Raw genomic sequence first — 26,657 nt, 5'->3', positions numbered from 1 at the left:
AATAAAGGTGCACTACACACTACTTTTGAATTCATTATTGGGCTTTGCGTGTACAATGCAGTTAATCGCGATTAATCAGAGAAATAGTGCGATTAACTTCGATTAAACATTTTAATCGTTGCCCAGCCCTAATATATATATATATATATATATATATATATATGTATGTATATATATATATATATATATATATATTTGGGGTGTAACGGTACACAAAAATCTCTGTTCGGTACGTACCTCGGTGTTAGCATGCTAACTGGGCCTAAAGGCCATGAAAATATCGCAAACCTATTTGTAAACCTTTGAGGAAAAATAACGATACCCTTTGTTTTAAAATGGATTATTTCCCCTCTACTGGCGAACAAGTAGTTCGCCGGCGAAGACGGGCTTATATTACCGTGTGAATGATGAATTCTCGTGTTGTTTGTCGAAGGTACGATAACGGCGTCGTTCCTCGCGAGAGATGAGACGGCTGCGGGCCGGGCCTGGTGCGCATGCTCACAGATGCGTTCAGGGACTCGACGGGAGAAGGGGAAAGGGCGCCTACCTAATTGTGACCTGTGCCAAAGGATGAGGTATCACACAAGTCTACAACGTTGTAAACAGAGAAATGTTTTTATGGTTTCCAAAAATCCTCACTCAAAGTGTAAAGACGTGCGCAAGTTGTCCATAACATTCAAAACCACAGCTGTATAATATGTGATGCAATTAGTTGAAAGTCCACTAGGTGGCTGTGAAGGTTAAAGGCCTACTGAAACCCACTACTACCCACCATGCAGTCTGATAGTTTATATATCAATGATATTAACATTGCAACACATGCAAAAACGGCCTTTTTAGTTTACTAAATTACAATTTTACATTTCCAGGGAGTTTCGTCTTGAAAACGTTGTGCAATGATGACGTGTACGCAAGACGTCACAGGTTTTTAGGAAGTATGAGCGCTGCACACACACACAGCTAAAAGTTGTCTGCTTTAACGGCATAATTACACAGTATTTTGGACATCTGTGTTGCTGAATCTTTTGCAATTTGTTCAATTAATATTGGAGAAGTCACAGTAGAAAGATGGAGTTGGGAAGCTTTAGCCTTTAGCCACACAAACACACGGTGATTCCTTGTTTAAAGGTGAAACTTTACTTTGGATCAGAGCGCGGTCAAGCAAACATGGATCGCGACGAAATGTCAACCTGCAGGATTCGGTGAGAAAATTGTGGTAAAAAGTCGCTACTTACCGGAGAAAAGCTGAGCTTGTGCCGTCCATAGCTGCCCTCGAGTCCCCTGAGATACTGGCGTCAAGACACCCGTGGACGTGCACAGACTATCAGGTACTATTTAACTCACTAAAACACTAGCAACACAATAGAAAGATAAGGGATTTCCCAGAATTATCCTAGTAAATGTGTCTAAAAACATCGGAATCCGTCCCAATGCAATCGGGTTTTTTTGTTTTAACTTTTTTTAATTTTTTTTTTGTAGTCCGTCGCTATCAACATCCTCAAACTTTCATCCTCGCTCAAATTAATGGGGAAATTGTCGTTTTCTCGGTCCGAATAGCACTTTTTGTTGGAAACTCCCATTAAAAACAATGTGACTGCGACTTCCGGTAGAGGTAGGGCCTTTCTCTACTATTTTTGTAATATGTAGAGCGTTTTCTATTCGAGCTCCAGTACTCTGGAATGCCCTCCCGGTAACAGTTAGAGATGCTACCTCAGTAGAAGCATTTAAGTCCCATCTTAAAACTCATTTGTATACTCTAGCCTTTAAATAGACCCCCTTTTTAGACCAGTTGATCTGCCGTTTCTTTTCTTTTCTCCTTTGCCCCGGGGGCACAGGTCCGGTGGCCATGGATGAAGTGCTGGCTGTCCAGAGTCTTGACCCAGGTTGGAGCGCTCGCCTGTGCATCGGTTGGGGACATCTCCGCGCTGCTGACCCGTGTCCGCTCGGGATAGTCTCCCGCTGGCGCCACTATGGACTGGACTCTCACTATTATGTTAGATCCACTATGGACTGGACTCTCACTATTATGTTGGATCCACTATGGACTGGACGTTCACAATATTATGCCAGACCCACTCGACGTCCATTGCATCCGGTCTCCCCCAGAGGGGGCGGGAGGTCAATTGCGGTTCTGGGTGTTGCTGGGCTGGGTTTGGTTTTGGAGTTGGAGTTGTATTGTTGTGGTTGTAACGACCGGGTCGCATCGTGGTGCGGAGTTCGTTCTCCCAAGAATGCAGACGGGCTTCGGACACAACGTGAAGGTAGGAATAAATGATTTATTTCAAAATAAATCAGACCTTAACAAAGAAAAACCTGCTCAAAGCACAGAAGGCAAAAAAACAAAGGGGCTAGCGTGGGAGCTAGCAAGTAAAAGAGCCTAGTGGGGAAACTAGCAGGTACAGAGCGTATTGCAAATTAGGGAGCCAGACTGACTGACTGGAGAAGGCAGGCTTAAATAATGTCAGTGATTACAAAACACAGGTGCGCGTCCGGAACAAGCGGCAGGTGAATATAATAACTATGGTAACCAACTCAGGAGGTGCACAAACAGGAACCAAAGGAGTCCAAAAACCAAAAGAATCCAATCAGAATACTATCCGGGCAGCGGATCATAACAGTGGTGTTGTTGAGTGTTGTTTTGTTGGATTGATTATTAAAAATAAAAAAAAGTTGCAAGCAATAAATGCTTATTTATTGGAGCAAAACCCAAAGAGGTGAGGAACATCCTATGCAACCTAAGCACCATACAAAGTCAGGGAATCAGTGGACGTAAAGTCCGAGGCTATTATTCCTTAGAAATTACCATCAAAATATCTCCAGCCTATTCCAGGGACTTCATTCCAATTGAATGAACACAAATCCCCGCATGTGAGAATGCAGACAAGTGGAATCACATTTCAGTCATAACCCATGAAATGCTCCCACTGATGGATTGTGGGTTTGGATTATTGATCTGCTGCTCTAGAGCACTTGCACCATGTCAAGTCATTACAGGCAGTGAGAGTGAGCCTTTTGCTCTAAAGACTGACTTGGAATGGACTATTGTCAGGAGTGAGCACCAGAGTGTAATCACTACCAATCAATCAATCAATCAATGTTTATTTATATAGCCCCAAATCACAAATGTCTCAAAGGACTGCACAAATCATTACGACTACAACATCCTCGGAAGAACCCACAAAAGGGCAAGGAAAACTCACACCCAGTGGGCAGGGAGAATTCACATCCAGTGGGACGCCAGTGACAATGCTGACTATGAGAAACCTTGGAGAGGACCTCAGATGTGGGCAACCCCCCCTCTCTAGGGGACCGAAAGCAATGGATGTCGAGCGGGTCTAACATGATACTGTGAAAGTTCAATCCATAGTGGCTCCAACACAGCCGCGAGAGTTCAGTTCAAGCGGATCCAAGACAGCAGCGAGAGTCCCGTCCACAGGAAACCATCTCAAGCGGATCAGCAGCGTAGAGATGTCCCCAACCAATACAGGCGAGCGGTCCATCCTGGGTCTCGACTCTGGACAGCCAGTACTTCATCCATGGTCATCGGACCGGACCCCCTCCACAAGGGAGGGGGGGACATAGGAGAAAGGAAAGAAGCGGCAGATCAACTGGTCTAAAAAGGAGGTCTATTTAAAGGCTAGAGTATACAGATGAGTTTTAAGGTGAGACTTAAATGCTTCTACTGAGGTAGCATCTCCAACTGTTACCGGGAGGGCATTCCAGAGTACTGGAGCCCGAACGGAAAACGCTCTATAGCCCGCAGACAATGTGACAGGACTGTGTACATTCGGTACACATCACATATTTTCCGTTGTTTCATTACAGCACGTCCGAAAAGGAGTAGCGAGTTGTCTATAAACATTCTCTGTAGCTTGAAATGCAGTGTTTATGTTGCAGTTTGAATTAAACGTCTGAAATTAAGATATGACTTTTGTTGTGAGACATGGACGGTATTTTTTGGACTATAAGTCGCAGTTTTTTTTTCCAGTTTGGCCGGGGGGTGCGACTTATACTCAGGAGCGACTTATGTGTGAAATTATTAACACATTACTGTAAGATATCAAATAATATTATTTAGCTCATTCACGTAAGAGACTAGACGTATAAGATTTCATGGGATTTAGCGATTAGGAGTGACAGATTGTTTGGTAAACGTATAGCATGTTCTAGGGACGGCGTGGCGCAGTGGTAGAGTGGCCGTCCGCAACCCGAGGGTCCCTGGTTCAAATCCCACCTAGTACCAATCTGGTCACGTCCGTTGTGTCCTTGAGCAAGACACTTCACCCTTGCTCCTGATGGGTGCTGGTTAGCGCCTTGCATGGCAGCTCCCTCCATCAGTGTGTGAATGTGTGTGTGAATGGGTGAATGTGGAAGTAGTGTCAAAGTGCTTTGAGTACCTTGAAGGTAGAAAAGCGCTATACAAGTACAACCCATTTATTTATTATTTATATGTTATAGTTATTTGAATGACTCTTACCATAATATGTTAGGTTAACATACAGGGCATGGCCCTGCGATGAGGTGGCGACTTGTCCAGGGTGTACGCCGCCTTCCGCCCGATTGTAGCTGAGATAGGCACCAGCGCCCCCCCGCCACCTCAAAGGGAATAACCGGTAGAAAATGGATGGAACATAACAGGCACCTTCTCAGTTGGTTATTTATGCCTCATATAACGTACACTTATTCAGCCTGTTGTTCACTATTCTTTATTTATTTTAAATTGCCTTTCAAATGTCTATTCTTGGTGTTAGGTTTTATTAAATATATTTCCCCCCAAAATGCGACTTATATACCGTATTTCCTTGAATTGCCGCAGGGCATATAGCATGCGCCTGCCTTGAATTACTGCCGGGTCAAACTCGCTTCCCAAAATAAGTACCGCCTGGTCAAACTCGTGACGTCACGAGTGACAGTTCCCCTGTCATCATTTTCTAAATTTACGAGGCTAGTTTTCAATACCGGTAATTTGAAATCGCATAAAGGGAAGAAGATTAAGAGCTATTCAGTAGGATTTAAGGTCCAAGCTTACATCACACTCAATTTTTTTACTGCATGCCTTTGGTAAGTGCCGGAGTGAGAAGAGGTTTTAAAATAATTAGCGCATGCTTACTTTTACCACATGCCTTTGGTAAGCGCAGGAATGAGGTTTTAAATTAATTAGCGCCCCGGCGGCAATTCAAGGAAATACGGTATGTTGTTTTTTTTTATTTATTATGCATTTTCGGCAGGTGCAACTTATACTCCAAAGCGACTTATGCTCTGAAAAATACGGTGCAAAACCCCGAACCAGTAAAGTTGGCACGTTGTGTAATTTGTAAATCAATCAATCAATCAATGTTTATTTATATAGCCCCAAATCACAAATGTCTCAAAGGACTGCACAAATCATTACGACTACAACATCCTCGGAAGAACCCACAAAAGGGCAAGGAAAACTCACACCCAGTGGGCAGAGAGAATTCACATTCAGTGGGACGCCAGTGACAATGCTGACTATGAGAAACCTTGGAGAGGACCTCAGATGTGGGCAACCCCCCCCCCCCTCTAGGGGACGGAAAGCAATGGATGTCGAGCGGGTCTAACATGATACTGTGAAAGTTCAATCCATAGTGGCTCCAAGACAGCAGCGAGAGTCCCGTCCACAGGAAACCATCTCAAGCGGATCAGCAGCGTAGAGATGTCCCCAACCGATACAGGCGAGCGGTCCATCCTGGGTCCCGACGAGCGGTCCATCCTGGGTCTCGACTCTGGACAGTCAGTACTTCATGGTCATCGGACCGGACCCCCTCCACAAGGGAGGGGGGGACATAGGAGAAAGAAAAGAAGCGGCAGATCAACTGGTCTAAAAAGGAGGTCTATTTAAAGGCTAGAGTATACAGATGAGTTTTAAGATGAGACTTAAATGAGACTTAAATACAAACAGGATACAATGATTTCAAATCCTTTACAACTTGTATTCAATTGAATAGACTGCAAATACAAGATATCTAATGTTCAAACTGAGAAACTTATTTTTTTTTTGCAAATAATCATTAACTTAGATTTTAAATGCAGCAAAAGTTGGCACATGGGCATTTTTACCACTGTCTTACATGGCCTTTCCTTTTAACAACACTCATTAAACGTTTGGGAACTGAGACCAATTTTTTGAAGCTTTTCAGGTGGAATTCTTTCCCATTCTTGCTTGATGTACAGCTTAAGTTGTTTAACATTCCGGGGTTTCCGTTGTGGTATTTTAGGCTTCATAAGGCGCCACACATTTTCAATGGGAGACAGGTCTGGACTACAGGCAGGCCAGTCTAGTACCCTGCACTCTTTTACTATGAAGCTACGCTGTCGTAACACGTGGCTTGGCATTGTCTGGCTGAAATAAGCAGGGGCGTCATGATAACTTTGCTTGGATGGCAACTATATGTTGCTCCAAAACCTGTATGGACTATTCAGCATTAATGGTGCCTTCACAGATGTGTAAGTTACCCATGCCTTGGGCACAAATACACCCCCATACCATCACAGATGCTAGCTTCTGAACTTTGGCACCTATAACAAACCGGATGGTTCTTTTCCTCTTTGGTCCAGAGGACACAACGTCCATGGTTTTTAAAAAACAATTTGAAATGTGAACGGATCGTTGTATTTTGTTTTGGGTTTGTATAACAACAAATGGGTAAATTGTTGTCTGTCCTATAAATTATTCTTGAAGATTTTAATCTGTGCACTTAAGATGTGACTTTAAGGTTTTACTACTTACGTATAAAATACTACACGGTCTAGCTCCATCCTATCTTGCCGATTGTATTGTACCATATGTCCCTGCAAGAAATCTGCGTTCAAAGGACTCCGGCTTGTTAGTGATTCCCAAAGCCCCAAAAAAGTCTGCGGGCTATAGAGCGTTTTCCGTTCGGGCTCCAGTACTCTGGAATGCCCTCCCGGTAACAGTTCGAGATGCCACCTCAGTAGAATTATTTAAGTCTCACCTTAAAACTCATTTGTATACTGTAGCCTTTAAATAGACTCCCTTTTTAGACCAGTTGATCTGCTGTTTCTTTTCTTTTTCTTCTATGTCCCACTCTTCCCACTCTCCCCTGTGGAGGGGGTCCGGTCCGATCCGGTGGCCATGTACTGCTTGCCTGTGTATCGGCTGGGGACATCTCTGCGCTGCTGATCCGCCTCGACATCTCTGCGCTGCTGATCCGCCTCCGCTTGGGATGGTTTCCTGCTGGCTCCGCTGTGAACGGGACTCTCGCTGCTGAGTTGGACCCGCTTTGGACTGGACTCTCGCGACTGTGTTGGATCCATTGTGGATTGAACTTTCACAGTATCATGTTAGACCCGCTCGACATCCATTGCTTTCCTCCTCTCTAAGGTTCTCATAATCATTATTGTCACAGACGTCCCACTGGATCATTATTGTCACCGATGTCCCACTGGGTGTGAGTTTTCCTTGCCCTTATGTGGGCCTACCGAGGATGTCGTGGTGGTTTGTGCAGCCCTTTGAGACACTAGTGATTTAGGGCTATATAAGTAAACATTGATTGGTTGATTGATTGAATCACCATATTTTTAGTTTTCACCGTGTTTAATGCATAGGTTGCAACAATGATGACGAAGAAAACATTCACTTTATCAAGATCAGTATGAAGCATGGACTCAATGACTGAGCAGAAGTAGTAACATCTGGAACAGTCTAGTGAAGGTAAGTCCATAACACAGACCTAACCCTGTAATTAAGCCAGTAATCAAACAGCTTTGGAATGAACATGGGAGGGTGATCACAAACCAATACATCTCTCATGAGCAATATTGGTGAGTCACTAAAATGTTCTTATAAATAAAACAACATTTAATTGCCTTGAAACACTTCCTTCTTCCGGAGTAACTCAACCATCTCATACAAAATCACCCTAAAAGATGAAAAGCTGTTCTAGCTCCGCAGAGACTTTTGTTTTTATACATAATGTTTTTAATAGATGTATGTTTAAATTCTTCCCAAATACACTATATTGCCAAAAGTATTTGGCCACCTGCCTTGACTCACATATGAACTTGAAGTTCCATCCCATTCCTAACCCATAGGGTTCAATATGACATCGGTCCACCTTTTGCGGCTATTACAGCTTCAACCCTTCTGGGAAGGCTGTCCACAAGGTTTTGGAGTGTGTTTATAGGAATTTTCAACCATTTTTGTAAGATTGATTGGTGAGGTCACACACTGTTGTTGGCCGAGAAGGCCTGGGTTTCAGTCTCCGTTCTAATTCATCCGTAAGGTGTTCTATTGGGTTCAGGTCAGGACTCCGTGCAGGCCAGTCAAGTTCATCCACCCCAGACTCTGTCATCCATGTCTTTATGGACCTTACTTTGTGCACCGCTGCACAGTCATGTTGGAAGAGGAAGCGGCCCGCTCCAAACTGTTCCCACTACGTTGGGAGCATGGAATTGTCCAAAATGTTTTGGTATCCGGGGCTTCACGGTGGCAGAGGGGTTAGTGCATCTGCCTCACAATACGAAGGTCCTGCAGTCCTGGGTTCAAATCCAGGCTCGGGATCTTTCTGTCTGGAGTTTGCATGTTCTCCCCGTGAATGCGTGGGTTCCCTCCGGGTACTCCGGCTTCCTCCCACTTCCAAAGACATGCACCTGGGGATAGGTTGATTGGCAACACTAAAAATTGGCCCTAGTGTGTGAATGTTGTCTGTCTATCTGTGTTGGCCCTGCGATGAGGTGGCGACTTGTCCAGGGTGTACCCCGCCTTCCGCCCGATTGTAGCTGAGATAGGCGCCAGCGCCCCCCGCGACCCCAAAAGGGAATAAGCGGTACAAAATGGATGGATGGATGGGTTTTGGTATCCTGGAGCATTCAAAGTTCCTTTTCACTGGAACTAAGGGGCCAAGCCCAACTCCTGAAAAACAACCCCGCATCATAATTCCTCCTCCACCAAATTTCACAATCCGAAATGTTGCGTTCTCCTGGCAACCTCCAATCCCAGACTCATCCTTCAGATTGCCAGATGGAAAAGCGTGATTCATCAGTCCAGAGAAGGCGTCGCCACTGCTCTAGAGTCCAGTGGCGACGTGCTTTACACCAGTGGTCCCCAACCTTTTTGTAGCTGCGGACCGGTCAACGCTTGATAATTTGTCCCGCGGCCCGGCGACGGGGGGTGGGGGGGTTTTGACATGAAAAAGGGAGGTTTTTTGGGTTGGTGCACTAATTGGAAGTGTATCTTGTATTTTTTATGTTGATTTAATAAAGAAATTATAAATAAACAAAAAAATTAAATTAAACAAGTAATAAGAATTTATAAAAAATTCTTCTGCGGCCCGGTACTAATCAAGCCACGGCCCGGTGGTTGGGGACCACCGCTTTACACCACTTCATCCGACGCCTTGCGTTGGACTTGGTGATGTATGGCTCGGATGCAACTAATCGGCCTTTGAAACCCATTCCATGAAGTTCTCTGCGTGCTGTGCGTGGGCTAATTGGAAGGTCACTTGAAGTTTGGAGCTCTGTAGCAACTGACTGTGCGGAAAACTGGCGACTTTTTTTGCACTGTACGCTTTAGCATTCGCTGAGCCCTCTCTTGTCAGTTTACACGGCCTACCACTTGGTGGCTGAGTTGCTGTTGTTCCCAAACTCTTCCATTTTCTTATAACGAAGCCAACAGTTGACTTTGGAATATTTAGGAGCGAGGAAATCTCACAACTGGATTTGTTGCACAGTTGGCATCCTATGACAGTTCCACGCTGGAAATCACTGAAAGCAGCCTATTCTTTCACAAATATTTGTAGAAATAATCTCCATGCCTGAGTGCTTGATTTTATACACAGCTGATTCCGATCACTTTTGGTGATATAGTGTATATAAAAACTGTGATCAGTGAAAATGTGGCGCTCGAGAAGATTTTAAGATTACATTTCCTGGTTCGGCAAGTCGGTTTTGGGTGTGGAACGACATAACCCAGTGATGATTTTCTTAACATTAAGGTAGAGGTGCTTTGATGATGCTGATGATGTAACCCCTGATGGCGGCGGTGGCTTTTGACACAGAATGTCTGAATGATGTAATGCCAGACCCCCCCCCCGCCCCCGCCCCCTGGCTTATGTGACTTCTGCTGAGACTCCGCGGATGCCAAAAGTGTTAAGAAATGGCAACAAATTCAAGATGAGTTATGATGGTAAAATTCCATACAAGTCTGGCTCTGTGTACCATGGACTGCGTCTAGTAAGAGGACTTAGCGATGCAGTCATCAAAGTTCACAATGAAGAGTTTCACATTCATAAGATCATCTTGTGCAACTGCAGCCCGTACTTTAGGTGAGTCAATTTTAGGGAAAAATAGTTCCTCGGTAAATGTAATCAATTGAAATCTCATTTTGTGTTTCCACCCCTGTTGCACAGAGCCCTCTTCCTACGATGGTCCACCCCAGACCAGAGGGACTATATCATACACGGGCTTACCCCTCACCTGATGCAGCTCTTCATTGATTTTGCATACACCGACTCAGTGTCGGTCACAGAGGACAATGTAAAAGACTTGTTGATAGCGGCTGATAAATTCAACATGACGGCCATTGTTCAAACCTGCTGCGCGTTTCTAACAGAGCAGCTCTGCCCTGAGAACTGCATCGGCATCTGGCAGTTCACAAAGAACTGCTACACCCCGGAGCTGCAGCTCAAGGCCTACCAATTCATCCTATACCACTTTGAGGAAGTTGCAAACGCTGATGAGTTGCGGCAACTCTCCATTCAGGACTTGTGTGAAATCCTTGACAGAGACGACCTGATAGTGAAAAAGGAAAACACCGTTTTTGAGGCCATCCTCCACTGGATTGCACAAGCACCAAGGGAACGTGGCAGAAACCTGGCGGTACTCCTAGCCCGAGTAAGTCAACAAGCACTTTGGACTTAGTAACTATTATTTATCAACTGGTTTGTATTGATCTAACTATGTTAAATACATTTAACACTAGAACTCCCAAGATTTTTTTGGGCTTCACGGTGGCAGAGGGGTTAGTGCGTCTGCCTCACAATACAAAGGTCCTGCAGTCCTGTGTTCAAATCCAGGCTCGGGATCTTTCTGTGTGGAGTTTGCATGTTCTCCCCGTGAATGCGTGGGTTCCCTCCGGGTACTCCGGCTTCCTCCCACTTCCAAAGACATGCACCCTGGGGATAGGTTGATTGGCAACACTAAATTGGCCCTAGTGTGTGAATGTTGTCTGTCTATCTGTGTTGGCCCTGCGATGAGGTGGCGACTTGTCCAGGGTGTACACCGCCTTCCGCCCGATTGTAGCTGAGATAGGCGCCAGCGCCCCCCGCGACCCCGAAAGGGAATAAGCGGTGAAGTGAAGTGAAGTGAAACATATTTATATAGCGCTTTTCTCTAGTGACTCAAAGCGCTTTACATAGTGAAACCCAATATCTAAGTTACATTTAAACCAGTGTGGGTGGCACTGGGAGCAGGTGGGTAAAGTGTCTTGCCCAAGGACACAACGGCAGTGACTAGGATGGCGGAAGTGGGAATCGAACCTGCAACCCTCAAGTTGCTGGCACGGACGCTCTACCAACCGAGCTATGCCGCCCCATTATGGGGCGGCATAGTAAATGGATGGGATGAACTCCCAAGATTTTTTGCTCTGCCTAGGTTTTATAGGTGGAAAAGCCAAATGGCTGCTCTCTGGGAGTTCTAGTGTTGATAAATTACATAGTAAACAATAGGACCACAAAGTAAGCCATGTTTTCACCAAGCAATCTGGTTTATTGTACTGGTAAATCCAGATTACCTTTGCATTTCTACAGTCAAGTTTGTACGTATTTAGAGTGTTCATTTTTTTTGTCGTCGATTCTCCGACACAAGTCTCGATTTCTTCCCGTTCCTTTCTTAAAGACCTACTGAAATGAGATTTTCTTATTTAAACGGGGATAGCAGGTCCATTCTATGAGTCATTCTTGATCGTTTCGCGATATTGCCATATTTTTGCTGAAAGGATTTAGTAGAGAACATCCACGATAAAGTTTGCAACTTTTGGTGCTAACAGAAAAGCCTTGCCTCTACCGGAAGTCGCAGACGATGACGTCACATGTTTGATGGCTCCTCACATATTCACATTGTTTTTAATGGGAGCCTCCAACAAAATCAGCTATTCGGACCGAGAAAACGACAATTTCCCCATTAATTTGAGCAAGGAGGAAAGATTCGTGTTTGAGGATATTGATAGCGACGGACTAGAAAAAGAAAAACAAAAAAAAAAGGTGATTGCATTGGGACGGATTCAGATGTTTTTAGACACATTTACTAGGATAATTCTGGGAAATCCCTTATCTTTCTATTGTATTGATAGTGTTTTAGTAAGTTAAACAGTACCTGATAGTCGGAGGTTTAGTCCCCGGGTGTGTTGACGCCAATGTCTCAGTGAAGTCAACGGCAGCTTTATGGACGGGGCAAGCTCAGCTGATCTCTGGTAAGAAGCGACTTTTTACCACCATTTTGTCACCGAAACCTGCTGGTTGACATTCGGTCGGGATCCGTGGCCGCTTGACCGCTCTGATCCATAGTAAAGCTTCACCTCCGGGAATTTTAAACAAGGAATCACCGTATGTTCGTGTGGCTAAAGGCTAAAGCTTCCCAACTCCGTCTTTCTACTTTGACTTCTCCAATATTAATTGAACAAATTGCAAAAGATTCAGCAACACAGATATCCAAAATACTGTGTAATTATTCCGTTAAAGCAGACGACTTTTAGCTGTGTGTGTGTGCATAGCAAGTGGAGGAGTTCAAGTACCTAGGAGTCTTGTTCACGAGTGAGAGAAGAGTGGATCGTGAGATCGACAGGCGGATCGGTGCGGCGTCTTCAGTAATGCGGACGTTGTACCGATCCGTTGTGGTGAAGAAGGAGCTGAGCCGGAAGGCAAAGCTCTCAATTTACCGGTCGATCTACGTTCCCATCCTCACCTATGGTCATGAGCTTTGGGTCATGACCGAAAGGATAAGATCACGGGTACAAGCGGCCGAAATGAGTTTCCTCCGCCGTGTGGCGGGGCTCTCCCTTAGAGATAGGGTGAGAAGCTCTGCCATCCGGGAGGAACTCAAAGTAAAGCCGCTGCTCCTTCACATCGAGAGGAGCCAGATGAGGTGGTTCGGGCATCTGGTCAGGATGCCACCCGAACGCCTCCCTAGGGAGGTGTTTAGGGCACGTGCAACCGGTAGGAGGCCACGGGGAAGACCCAGGACACGTTGGGAAGACTATGTCTCCCGGCTGGCCTGGGAAGGCCTCGGGATCCCCCGGGAAGAGCTAGACGAAGTGGCTGGGGAGAGGGAAGTCTGGGTTTCCCTGCTTAGGCTGTTGCCCCCGCGACCCGACCTCGGATAAGCGGAAGATGATGGATGGATGGATGGGTGTGCATAGCGCTCACATTACCTAACAGCCGCGTACACGTCATCATTACGCGACGTTTTCAAGAAAAAACTCCCGGGAAATTTAAAATTGCAATTTAGTAAACTAAAAAGGCAGTATTGGCATGTGTTGCAATGTTAATATTTCATCATCGATATATAAATTATCAGACTGCGTGGTCGGTAGTAGTGGGTTTCAGTAGGCCTTTAAGTCGTTGACATGAAAATAACCTCTCTATCGACCACTGGATAGCAGTGTGTTTAGCTCCATTGTACACAAGCCAGCTAAGATTTGATTAGATAGGTATTGTTGTAATCTGAACCAAACTACCGTATTTTTCGGAGTATAAGTCGCTCTGGAGTATAAGTCCACCTGCCGAAAATGCATAGTAAAGAAGGAAAAAAAACATATATAAGTCGCACTGGAGTACAAATCGCATTTTTGGGGGAAATTTATTTGATGAAACCCAACACCAAGAATAGACATTTGAAAGGCAATTTAAAATAAATAAAGAATAGTGAACAACAGGCTGAATAAGTGTACGTTATATGAGGCATAAATAACCAACAGAGAAGGTGCCTGCTATGTTAACCTAACATATTATGGTAAGAGTCATTCAAATAACTATAACATATAGAACATGCTATACGTTTACCAAACAATCTGTCACTCCTAATTGCTAAATCCCATGAAATCTTATACGTCTAGTCTCTTACGTGAATGAGCTAAATAATATTATTTGATATTCTACGGTAATGTGTTAATAATTTCACACATAAGTCGCTCCTGAGTGAAAAAAACTGCGATTTATAGTCCGAAAAATACGGTACGGTTTGGTGGAAATCTGCATGTAGCTAAACAGTTGCAAAGATATTCACTACAGCATTTGAGACATGGCCTAGGATAACATATTTTTGAGTACCCTCCATGGTCTGGTAGGGAGAAATTAGCTTTAAAGGCCTACTGAAATGAGATTTTCTTATTTAAACGGGGATAGCAGGTCCATTCTATGTGTCATACTTGATCATTTCGCGATATTGCCATATTTTTGCTGAAAGGATTTAGTAGAGAACATCGACGATAAAGTTCGCAACTTTTGGTCGCTTATAAAAAAGCCTTGCCTGTACCGGAAGTAGAAGACACGGGTTGTGGAGCTCCTCACATCCTCACATTGTTTACAATCATAGCCACCAGCAGCGAGAGCGATTCGGACCGAGATAGCGACAATTTCCCCATTAATTTGAGCGAGGATGAAAGATTCATGGATGAAGGACTAGAAAAAAAAAAAAAGGCGAGGGCAGTGAGAGCGATTCAGATGTTATTAGACACATTTACTAGGATGATATGATGAAGAGCCGACTTATTAGCACAATTTTCTCACCGGTTGACATGTGGTCGGGAACCATGTTCGCTTGACCGCTCTGTTCCATAGTAAAGCTTCACCTTCGGGTTTTTTTAACAAGGAAACACCGGCTGTGTTTGTGTTGCTAAAGGCAGCTGCAATACACCGCTTCCCAGCTACATCTTTCTTCTTTGACGTCTCCATTATCAATTGAACAAATCGCAAAAGATTTGGCAACACAGATGTCCAGAATACTGTGTAATTATGCGATTAAAGCAGACTACTTATAGCTTGGATTGGGCTGGGGGGAAAAAATCCGCTACAACCGGTGATGTCATCATACAGCAACATTTTCAACAGGACACTTCGCGGGAAATTTAAAATTGCAATTTAGTAAACTAAAAAGGCCGTATTGGAATGCGTTGATATATAAACTATCAGACTGCGTGGTGGGTAGTAGTGGGTTTCAGTAGGCCTTTAAGATTCAAACCACCTATAAAGCCCTAAAGTATGATGTTACATACGTATGGAAATAAACAGGGATCTCTTAATATCTTAAATATCAGTCTTGCCACTGTGTAGGTGCGTCTGGCGCTGACGAGTGAGGAGTACATCACCATCAACGTGCTGTCCAATCACCTGGTGCAGAACAGCAGCAAATGCCTGGACATGGTGGCTTTCGCTACACGCGTGCTTCGTCACATGACAACAAACTCTGTTTTTGGATATTTCAACCTGGTGGCCCGTCCTCGCCTGCCTTCAGCCATCCTACTGGCGATCGGAGGCTGGAGCGGCGCCAATCCAACCCATTGCGTCGAGGCCTACGACGTGCACGCCAACAGTTGGATCAGTTTTATAGAAGACATGGAACAACCTCGCGCCTACTGCGGCGCCGCCTTCCTCAATGACTGCATCTATTGTCTGGGTGGCTTTGATGGCACGGAACATTACAACACCGTCAGCCGCTTCGACCTGACCTCACACAACTGGCAGGAAGTGGCGCCCATGCACTATCGCCGTTGCTACGTGAGCGTAACCGTGCTGAACGGGTGCATCTATGCATTAGGAGGCTATGATGGACGAGTACGACTAAAGACTGCAGAATACTACAGACCTGAAACCAACCAGTGGACTCTTATTTCCAGCATGCACGAACTCAGGAGCGACGCCAGCTGCACGGCCCTCAACGACAAGGTGGGGGAACCTAAAAAGTGTCCTGAAGTATCATATTTGCTTTGTCATGCTCCTTTTGGTTCCAGATATATGTTTGTGGCGGTTTTAATGGGAACGAACCCTTGCAAACTGCAGAGTCTTACAGCCCAGAGACCAACGAGTGGACAATGATAACGCCAATGAGCAGCCGTCGCAGTGGCATTGGAGTTATTGGGTTTGCTGACCACATTTATGCAGTAAGTAGCATGATGCAATACCTCTTGTAGGTTTGTGCAGCAGTGGTCTATCAATGGTTTGTCCAAACACACTGACTAAGGAGCAAACTTCTACAATGTATCTAGTTGTCTTTTTTTCAGGTCCTAATCGTTTTGGGGTTAAAACCACCGGACCCTTGTACAGTGTGGTTGTATTTGTGTTTCTATGCTAGGCAACAATTGTGTAACTTTTCATCCACGGCCTACAGAATTCAGATTTTCTTATTTAAACGGGGATAGCAGGTCCATTCTAGGGGTGTAACGGTACGTGTATTTGTATTGAACCGTTCCGATACAGGGGTTTCGGTTCGGTACGAGGGTGCATCGAACGAGTTTGTAAACTAAAGTCTTAACAAGCTGCCCTGCACCTGCCTCTGAGCAGTGAGCACCCAGCATTGTCCCGCCCACACAATCATCTGATTGGTTACATACAAAGCCAATCAGCAGTGCGTATTCAGCAAATATGTGTCTAGCAGATGAGCAGCTGACATCGTACACTCTCCAAATTATAAAAAAACACTTCCCAGTCACAACTATTACAAACATCACTATGAGCCTGTTGACCTTCTAGAAACTTATACTGCAGCTCAGCTCTCTCATAGTTCTGGGTTGAGGTGAAGGCTGATTAGCTTTTAGCGTTAGGTTAGCTCATTTTGCTGTGTGTGTGCGCGTGTGTATATGCAAAATAAAAGTCAACTACAGGCTTCCCAAATGCTGTAATAAATTAAGCATGATGAGTTGACTTGAAACTGTTTAATGTTGCACTTTTTATATGTAGAAGAAAAGGTTTTGTCATTTTATTTAATCAAAGCAACAACTTGAGGCGGTTTAATGTGGATTAACCTGGGTAGAATTATTATAGTGTTCCCAATGTTGAAAGGATAAAGCCGTTGTTTACAAATTTGGTAAATAAATAACCAAAAAATTGTTATTTTGTTGTTTTCTTACTGTACGGAAAATTAACCGAACCGTGACCTCTAAACCAAGGTACGTACCAAACCGAAATGTTTGTGTACCGTTACACCCCTAGTTATACTTGATCATTTCGCGATATTGCCATATTTTTGCTGAAAGGATTTAGTAGAAAACATCCACGATAAAGTTCGCAACTTTTGTTCGCTAATAAAAAAGCCTTGCCTGAACCGGAAGTAGGGGACGATGTGCGCGTGACGTCACGGGTTGTAGGGCTCCTCACATCCTCACATTGTTTATAATCATAGTCTCCAGCAGCAAGAGCTATTGGGACCGAGAAAGCGACAATATCCCCATTAATTTGAGCGAGGATGAAAGATTTGTGGATGAGGAAATTTAGAGTGAAGGACTAGAAAAAAAAGGGCGATTGCAGATGTTTTTAGACACATTTACTAGGATAATTCTGGAAGATCCCTTTTCTGCTTTTTGTGTTGCTAGTGTTTTAGTGAGATTAAATAGTACCTGTAAGTCGGAAGGGTGTGGCCACGGGTGTGTTGACCGCGAGTGTCTCTGAGGGAAGTCACGCAGCTGCAAGAGGACGCTGGCTCCTCATGTCTCCGGTATAATGCCACAATTTTCTCACCAAAAACTGCCGGTTGACATGTAGTCGGGATCCATGTTCGCTTGACCGCTCTGATCCATAGTAAAGCTTCACCTTCGGGAATTTTAAACAAGGAAACACCGGCTGTGTTTTTGTGGCTAAAGGCTAAAAGCTTCCCACCTCCATCTTTCTACTTTAACTTCTCCATTATTAATTGAACAAATTGCAAAAGATTCAGCAACACAGATGTCCAGAATACTGTGTAATTATGCAATTAAAGCAGACTACTTATAGCTTGGATCGGGCTGGAAAATAATGTCCGCTACAACCCGAGACGTCAATCGCACGCGTCATCATACCGCGATGTTTTCAACACGACACTCTGCGGGAAATTTAAAATCGCAATTTAGTAAACTAAAAAGGCCGTATTGGCATGTGTTGCAATGTTAATATTTAATCATTGATATATAAACTATCAGACTGCGTGGTCGGTAGTAGTGGGTTTCAGTAGGCCTTTAAATGGGCTAATGTCGAAAACAAGCAAGCAGCCCGCGACCAGAACACAGTGGTACCTCGGGATACCAGTTTAATTGGTTCTGTGACGCAGCTTGTGCCTTGCAGAACTTGTATTGCAAAACAGAAATGAATTCAAATCAATCGATTTAAACAGTTACACTTGAACATGTGTTCTTAACAGAATAACTAACTTTTTAGATAATAAGTTTTGTATGAAAAAATACAATATATCCGTCCATCCATCTTCTTCCGCTTATCCGATGCCTAAGAGCGGAAGCTCAGACATTCCTCTCCCCAGCTATTTCGTCCAGCTCCTCCCAAGGGGATCCCGAGGCGTTCCCAGGCCAGCCGGGAGACATAGTCTTCCCAACGTGTCCTGGGTCTTCCCTGTGGCCTCCTACCGGTCGGACGTGCCCTAAACACCTCCCTAGGGAGGCGTTCGGGTGGCATCCTGACCAGATACCCGAACCACCTCATCTGGTTCCTCTGGATGTGGAGGAGCAGCAGCTTTACTTTGAGCTCCACCCGGATGGCAGACCTTCTCACCTTATCTGTAAGGGAGAGCCCTGCCACCCAGCAGAGGAAACTCCTTTCGGGCGCTTGTACCCGTGATCTTGCCCTTTTTGGTCATAACCCAAAGCTCATGACCATAGGTGAGAATGGGAACGTAGATCGATTGAGATTGAGAGCGTTGCCTTCCGGCTTAGCTCCTTCTTCACCACAACGGATCAATACAGCGTCCGCATTACTGAGGACGCCGGACCGATCCGCCTGTCACTTTTCCCTCACTCTTGAACAAGACTCCGAGGTACTTGAACTCCTCCACTTGGGGCAAGATATCCTCCCCAACCCGGAGATGGCACTCCACCCTTTTCCGGGCGAGAACCATGGACTCGGACTTGAAGGTGCTGATTCTTATCCCAGTTGCTTCACACTCGGCTGCGAACTGATCCAGTGAGAGCTGAAGATCTTGGCCAGATGAAGCCATCAGGACCACATCATCTTCAAAAAGCAGAGACCTTATCCCGCAGCCACCAAACTAGATCCCCTCAACACCTTGACTGCGCCTAGAAATTCTGTCCATAAAAGTTATGAACAGAATCGGTGACAAAGGGCAGCCTTGGCGCAGTCCAACCGTCACTGGAAACGGGTCCGACTTACTGCCGGCGATGCGGACCAAGCTCTGGCACTGATCTTACAGGGAGCGGACCGCCACAATCAGACAGTATGTTACCCCATACTCTCATGGGGTAAGGTACTACAAACAACGACAGTAGTTCTATGAAATAATGTAATGATAATGTAAAGCATTGGAGATAGGGCAGACTTTTAGAACTTCTCTTCAGAACTTCTCTGTCAAACCCCATCAGTGACTCCTCCATATTTTAATGGACACATGTACCCCATTTACATATTATTTTAACGTCCTTTGCTCGCCTAATCAACTCATTCTGCTTCAGTATGATACAGACTAGCAGTGCTATGTTCCAACCTTTTCACCAATTCGATATCGGGCTATAAGCACATGCTACCGAGTAAGCCCGAATGTTCACTTGTGACATTCGCCACACCAGATAGCGATGCCGAGGCTCGTAACCTGATTTTCCCCGCGACCTGAAGTATTAAAAAATAGAGAGACATCTCGTATCCTGAAAAACACGTAAGCTCGGCCAACCGTATACTGAGGTACCACTGAATGTCGCAAGTAATTTCACAAATTAAATGACAAACCAGGTGTACATTTCATATACACAGGAACTGTAAGTCTTCCGAACTTTGATACCAAAATAATCCACTTAGATGTTGTTGTCAAGGCGTGGACTATGGTGTGATTTGTTTTCCCGTGGTGCAAATCGACTGGACCGGACATGGCGTGAAGGGTACTGACATCTTTTAATTAATCACTCAAAAGGTACCAAACCAAAGGCGCGCACAAGGCGGAGGCAAAAACAACTTAGGACATGAAACATGAACTAAAAAAACTCACTAAACTGTGGACATAAAAACGAAACACTGTGGCGTGAAGAAGTCAAAAACAACAGAGCATTGGCACGGGCACTATGGCATGGACCGTGTAATCAATCGGGTATCAAGGGTGTGTAGGGGGTGCTGTCACCAGCTGACTGCCTGGCAACTACAGGCTTAAATAGTGCTGTGGTGATTAACAGGTGCATGATACCAAAATAATCCACTTAGATGTTGTTGTCAAGGCGTGGACTATGGTGTGATTTGTTTTCCCGTGGTGCAAATCGACTGGGCCGGAAGGGTACTGACATCTTTTAATCAATCACTCAAAATGTACCAAACCAAAGGCGCGCACAAGGCGGAGGCAAAAACAACTTAGGACATGAAACATGAACTAAAAAAACTCACTAAACTGTGGACATAAAAACAAAACACTTACTGTGGCGTGAAGAAGTCAAAAACAACAGAGCATTGGCACGGGCACTATGGCATGGACCGTGTAATCAATCGGGTATCAAGGGTGTGTAGAGGGTGCTGTCACCAGCTGACTGCCTGGCAACTACAGGCTTAAATAGTGCTGTGGTGATTAACAGGTGCATGATACCAAAATAATCCACTTAGATGTTGTTGTCAAGGCGTGGACTATGGTGTGATTTGTTTTCCCGTGGTGCAAATCGACTGGACCGGACATGGCGTGAAGGGTACTGACATCTTTTAATCAATCACTCGAAAGGTACCAAACCAAAGGCGCGCACAAGGCGGAGGCAAAAACAACTTAGGACATGAAACATGAACTAAAAAAACTCACTAAACTGTGGACATAAAAATGAAACACTTACTGTGGCGTGAAGAAGTCAAAAACAACAGAGCATTGGCACGGGCACTATGGCATGGACCGTGTAATCAATCGGGTATCAAGGGTGTGTAGAGGGTGCTGTCACCAGCTGACTGCCTGGCAACTACAGGCTTAAATAGTGCTGTGGTGATTAACAGGTGCATGATACCAAAATAATCCACTTAGATGTTGTTGTCAAGGCGTGGACTATGGTGTGATTTGTTTTCCCGTGGTGCAAATCGACTGGACCGGACATGGCGTGAAGGGTACTGACATCTTTTAATTAATCACTCAAAATGTACCAAACCAAAGGCGCGCACAAGGCGGAGGCAAAAACAACTTAGGACATGAAACATGAACTAAAAAAACTCACTAAACTGTGGACATAAAAATGAAACACTTACTGTGGCGTGAAGAAGTCAAAAACAACAGAGCATTGGCACGGGCACTATGGCATGGACCGTGTAATCAATCGGGTATCAAGGGTGTGTAGGGGGTGCTGTCACCAGCTGGCTGCCTGGCAACTACAGGCTTAAATAGTGCTGTGGTGATTAACAGGTGCATGATACCAAAATAATCCACTTAGATGTTGTTGTCAAGGCGTGGACTATGGTGTGATTTGTTTTCCCGTGGTGCAAATCGACTGGACCGGACATGGCGTGAAGGGTACTGACATCTTTTAATCAATCACTCAAAAGGTACCAAACCAAAGGCGCGCACAAGGCGGAGGCAAAAACAACTTAGGACATGAAACATGAACTAAAAAAACTCACTAAACTGTGGACATAACAACGAAACACTTACTGTGGCGTGAAGAAGTCAAAAACAACAGAGCATTGGCACGGGCACTATGGCATGGACCGTGTAATCAATCGGGTATCAAGGGTGTGTAGGGGGTGCTGTCACCAGCTGACTGCCTGGCAACTACAGGCTTAAATAGTGCTGTGGTGATTAACAGGTGCATGAGTCCAAACAAATCAGCTGCATGAGTTGTGAACACAAAACAGGTGAAACTTATGAGTTGTCATGGTGACAAAACAAACAAGAGTGCATAATGAGTCCAAAACCAAACAGAACGTGACCACAAAACATGACACTTGTAGATACAAAGAAAAAAATATTTAATTTGGATATGTCTTTTTTTTTTTTTAGCAAGCCTCTCAAGCCCAGGGTTTAAGAGGTAATGTTTTGAAAATTTTGTTCTGGCAAAACTGCAGTCCATAAAACCCCACTGTACAGTTCAGCTTCACAGATACCATGTCTACAGCGACACTTGGTGGTATCAATCATGTTTCCTGAAGGTCAAATAGGTGTAATCGACTGGAATCTTCACCACTTATTTGTGAAAGATGTTCCTTTAATGGTCCTAGGTGTCATGATCCGCTACCCGGATCATAGGTTTTGTGGATTTTTGAGTTTGTTTGTGCACTGACCTTGTTTGTTCTGTCACCATGGTTGCTTATTTGTTTCACCTGCTCCTTGTTTCCGGACTCACACCTGTTTGTTAATTACCATCCATATTTAAGCCTGCCCTTTTAGTTGACTCGTTCTCGTATCCTAGCTTTTGTTACCCGTAACAAGTGACGACGCTGATCCCCGTTTCTGGTTATTTTGCTAGCTCCTACGCTATGCTTATGTTTTCTCCTAGCTCCCATGCCAGTTCTGTTTGTTTTGCCTTTTCTGTTTCCTAGTCTGTTTAAGTTTTAATAAATCTAGATTGTCTTACCTTTACGCTGTGTTCGAGCCTGAACTGTATCTTGAAAGAACGCACCCGCTTCACCATGCCCAGCAAACGTCACGTTAGGATGTGAGAACGAGTCAACTGAAAGGGCAGGCTTAAATAAGGATGGTAATCAACAAACAGGTGTGAGTCCGGAAACAAGGAGCAGGTGAATCAAATAAGCAACCATGGTGACAGAACAAACAAGGAAGTGCACAAACAAACTAAAAAATCTACAAAATCTATGATCCGGGTAACGGATAATGACATTGTGACGTTTGCTGGGCATGGTGAAGCGGGTGCGTTCTGTCAAGATGCAGTTTGGGCTCGAACACAGCGTAAAGGTAAGAAAATCTAGATTAATTAAAACTTAAACAGACTAGGAAACAGAAAACTTGCAAGGTACCAAACAAGGAAGTGCACAAACAAACTCAAAAATCCACAAAACCTATGATCCGAGTAACGGATAATGACATTGTGACGTTTGCTGGGCATGGTGAAGCGGGTGCGTTCTGTCAAGATGCAGTTTGGGCTCGAACACAGGGTAAAGGTAAGAAAATCTAGATTAATTCAAACTTAAACAGACTAGGAAACAGAAAACTTGCGTTACGCAGAAAAGGTATAACAAACAGAACTAGCATGGGAGCTACAAGAAAACATAAGCATAGCGTGGGAGCTAGCAAAATACAAAAACAGGTCTACCAGAAACAGGGATCAGCGTTGTCACTTGTTACGGGTAACAAAAGCTAAGATGCAAGAACGAGTCAACTGAAAGGGCAGGCTTAAATAAGGATGGTAATCAACAAACAGGTGTGAGTCCGGAAACAAGGAGCAGGTGAACCAAATAAGCAACCATGGTGACAGAACAAACAAGGAAGTGCACAAACAAACTCAAAAATCCACAAAACCTATGATCCGGGTAACGGATAATGACATTGTGACGTTTGCTGGGCATGGTGAAGCGGGTGCGTTCTTTCAAGATGCAGTTCGGGCTCGAACACAGCGTAAAGGTAAGAAAATCTAGATTAATTCAAACTTAAACAGACTAGGAAACAGAAAACTTGCGTTACGCAGAAAAGGTATAACAAACAACTAGCATGGGAGCTACAAGAAAACATAAGCATAGCGTGGGAGCTAGCAAAATACAAAAACAGGTCTACCAGAAACAGGGATCAGCGTTGTCACTTGTTACGGGTAACAAAAGCTAAGATGCAAGAACGAGTCAACTGAAAGGGCAGGCTTAAATAAGGATGGTAATCAACAAACAGGTGTGAGTCCGGAAACAAGGAGCAGGTGAACCAAATAAGCAACCATGGTGACAGAACAAACAAGGAAGTGCACAAACAAACTAAAAAATCTACAAAATCTATGGTCCGGGTAGCGGATCATGACACTAGGAAACCTTTTGTACAATTTCTGAATATTTCACTCTCCATTTTGTGTTTGCTCCTAAAGGTCGGAGGTTATGATGGTCAAACACGTCTGACTACCGCTGAGGCTTACAGCCCCCAGACTAACAACTGGTTTGTATTGGCCCCCATGGATTGTCCCCGGAGCAACTTTGGCATCGAAGTAGTTGAGGATCGTCTCTTTGTCACCGGAGGGTTCGATGGCATCTCTACAACAAAGCTTGTTGAGTACTACGACCTGACAACTGGTATTTGGTCCGCAGCCAGCGACATGGGGATCTCCCGTAGCGCCTTGACTTGCTGCGTGATGACTGGGTTTTACAACATGGCCCAATACGCTATGCTTCGGAATGATCTGCCATTGCTCTTTTTGGAAGATGATATCATGGATATAGAGGAGGACATCTAAGTTGTAGAGTAATTATTTGTGCTGTCGAAAAAGTGAACCTGAACCAGCTTTTCAACCAATCGGGAAAACTCCAATAAACTGTAAAATAGATCCATTATTATAAAAGGAAATGCTTAACAGGAAAAGCAGAGAAAATAACTAAATTGCCCACACTGGTTCATACATATTTATCTGTTTAGTGTGATTCAGTAAGCCCACCAGAGGTCAATAAAGACTTTTTAATTCTGAAGAGCTTTTTCAGTCTTTTAATACATCTCGTTCATGGTACACTACAAGACTTCACTGAGGTTTCAAGGAACAAACCAGAACCGCAAAGTTTATTTTTAGACCTCTGAAAATGAAGCCATAATTTCTGAGATAAAAAGACCATCCCTCAGAACCCAGAATTGTAATCTACTTTCATCAACCCATCCCATTTCCAGAAGTAAAATACCTTCATATTTTAATACTTCAAGGATGATATGTCAAGCACTTTCCTTCCAGTGCTGAAGTCTTCATCAAAACCCACTCCCCCTCTTTGTTTACCTTTATCTCATCTTTTTTGTAAGGGGCGCTGGAAGCCGGCAGACCCGTCAGCGATCCTGTTCTGTCTCCCTGTAATGTTTGTCTAAACTTGAATGGGATTGTGCTGAAAATTTTAACTCTCCTGACGGAATGAATAAAGTACTATCTAATCTAATCTAAACAGACGTATCCAGTTTTCCAGATACGTCATGGACCTTTATTAGCAATAGCATCTTTTAAGGTTATTCCACACAGAACTGAGCTCCACAAGCAAATGGGAGATGTTGAACTTGACTTTGTAGAGTACATCAGTGTCACATTGGATTAGGCATGTAACAATATGAACATTTCATATCAGTTATTATGACTACATCATGATTATCATAGCATTGTTGAACGTGCTCAAAAAGTACTGATACACACATTGAGACCTTTTAACCAAGTTTTATTTTGGATAAATAGACACAGTATACTTGGCAGAGAAAACATTACATATTGTTCTTCCTTAAGACCCATATTACCTGGATTTGAGTGTTGAAATATATTTATCTTTCTATAACAGTGTGACCTCGGACTATGTTAAGGTAACGTGTGGAGTTCCCCAGGGTTCGGTCCTTGGCCCTGTACTCTTCAGCATCTACATGCTGCCGCTAGGTGACGTCATACGCAAATACGGTATTAGCTTTCACTGTTATGCTGATGACACCCAACTCTACATGCCCCTAAAGATGACCAACACGCCGGACTGTAGTCAGTTGGAAGCGTGTCTTAATGAAATTAAACAATGGATGTCCGCTAACTTTTTGCAACTTAATGCCAAAAAAACGGAAATGCTGATTATCGGTCCTGCTAGACACCGACCTCTAATAATACAACTTTAACATTTGACAACCAAATAATAAAACAAGGTGACTCTGTAAAAAATCTGGGTATTATCTTCGACCCAACTCTCTCCTTTGAGTCACATTAAAAGCGTTACTAAAACGGCCTTCTTTCATCTCCGTAATATCGCAAAAATTCGCTCCATTTTGTCCACTAAAGATGCCGAGATCATTATCCATGCGTTTGTTACGTCTCGTCTCGATTACTGTAACGTATTATTTTCGGGTCTCCCCATGTCTAGCATTAAAAGATTACAGTTGGTACAAAATGCGGCTGCTAGACTTTTGACAAGAACAAGAAAGTTTGATCATATTACGCCTGTACTGGCTCACCTGCACTGGCTTCCTGTGCACTTAAGATGTGACTTTAAGGTTTTACTACTTACGTATAAAATACTACACGGTCTAGCTCCATCCTATCTTGCCGATTGTATTGTACCATATGTCCCGGCAAGAAATCTGCGTTCAAAGGACTCCGGCTTGTTAGTGATTCCCAAAGCCCAAAAAAAGTCTGCGGGCTATAGAGCGTTTTCCGTTCGGGCTCCAGTACTCTGGAATGCCCTCCCGGTAACAGTTCGAGATGCCACCTCAGTAGAAGCATTTAAGTCTCACCTTAAAACTCATTTGTATACTCTAGCCTTTAAATAGACTCCCTTTTTAGACCAGTTGATCTGCTGTTTCTTTTCTTTTTCTTCTATGTCCCACTCTCACCTGTGGAGGGGGTCCGGTCCGATCCGGTGGCCATGTACTGC

The 26,657-nt window shown here is 44.2% G+C and overlaps 1 protein-coding gene across 3 annotated transcripts in view; it reads left to right on the top strand.

Annotated features, from left to right (window-relative positions):
- Positions 1–24,749, top strand: part of LOC133568807 (kelch-like protein 10) — a 93,772-nt gene extending 69,023 nt beyond the window's left edge. For 2 of the 3 annotated variants that reach the window (XM_061920959.1, XM_061920960.1), the window contains 4 exons: positions 10,392–10,875; positions 15,309–15,920; positions 15,986–16,135; positions 24,158–24,749. In XM_061920959.1, coding sequence (XP_061776943.1) covers positions 10,462–10,875; positions 15,309–15,920; positions 15,986–16,135; positions 24,158–24,520 — 1,539 coding nt within the window. In that variant the 5' untranslated portion in view covers positions 10,392–10,461 and the 3' untranslated portion in view covers positions 24,521–24,749. Of the gene's footprint in view, positions 1–9,977; positions 10,308–10,391; positions 10,876–15,308; positions 15,921–15,985; positions 16,136–24,157 lie in introns of all 3 variants that reach the window. The other variant, XM_061920958.1, reaches the window with a different exon arrangement.
- Positions 24,750–26,657: the final 1,908 nt, after the last annotated feature.

Source organism: Nerophis ophidion, linkage group LG14 (genome assembly GCF_033978795.1).
Source record: "Nerophis ophidion isolate RoL-2023_Sa linkage group LG14, RoL_Noph_v1.0, whole genome shotgun sequence".
In the NCBI taxonomy this organism is placed as follows: Eukaryota; Metazoa; Chordata; class Actinopteri; order Syngnathiformes; family Syngnathidae; genus Nerophis; species Nerophis ophidion.
The sequence above is the reverse complement of the archived record's forward strand: the minus strand, read 5'-3'. Positions and strand labels throughout refer to the sequence as shown.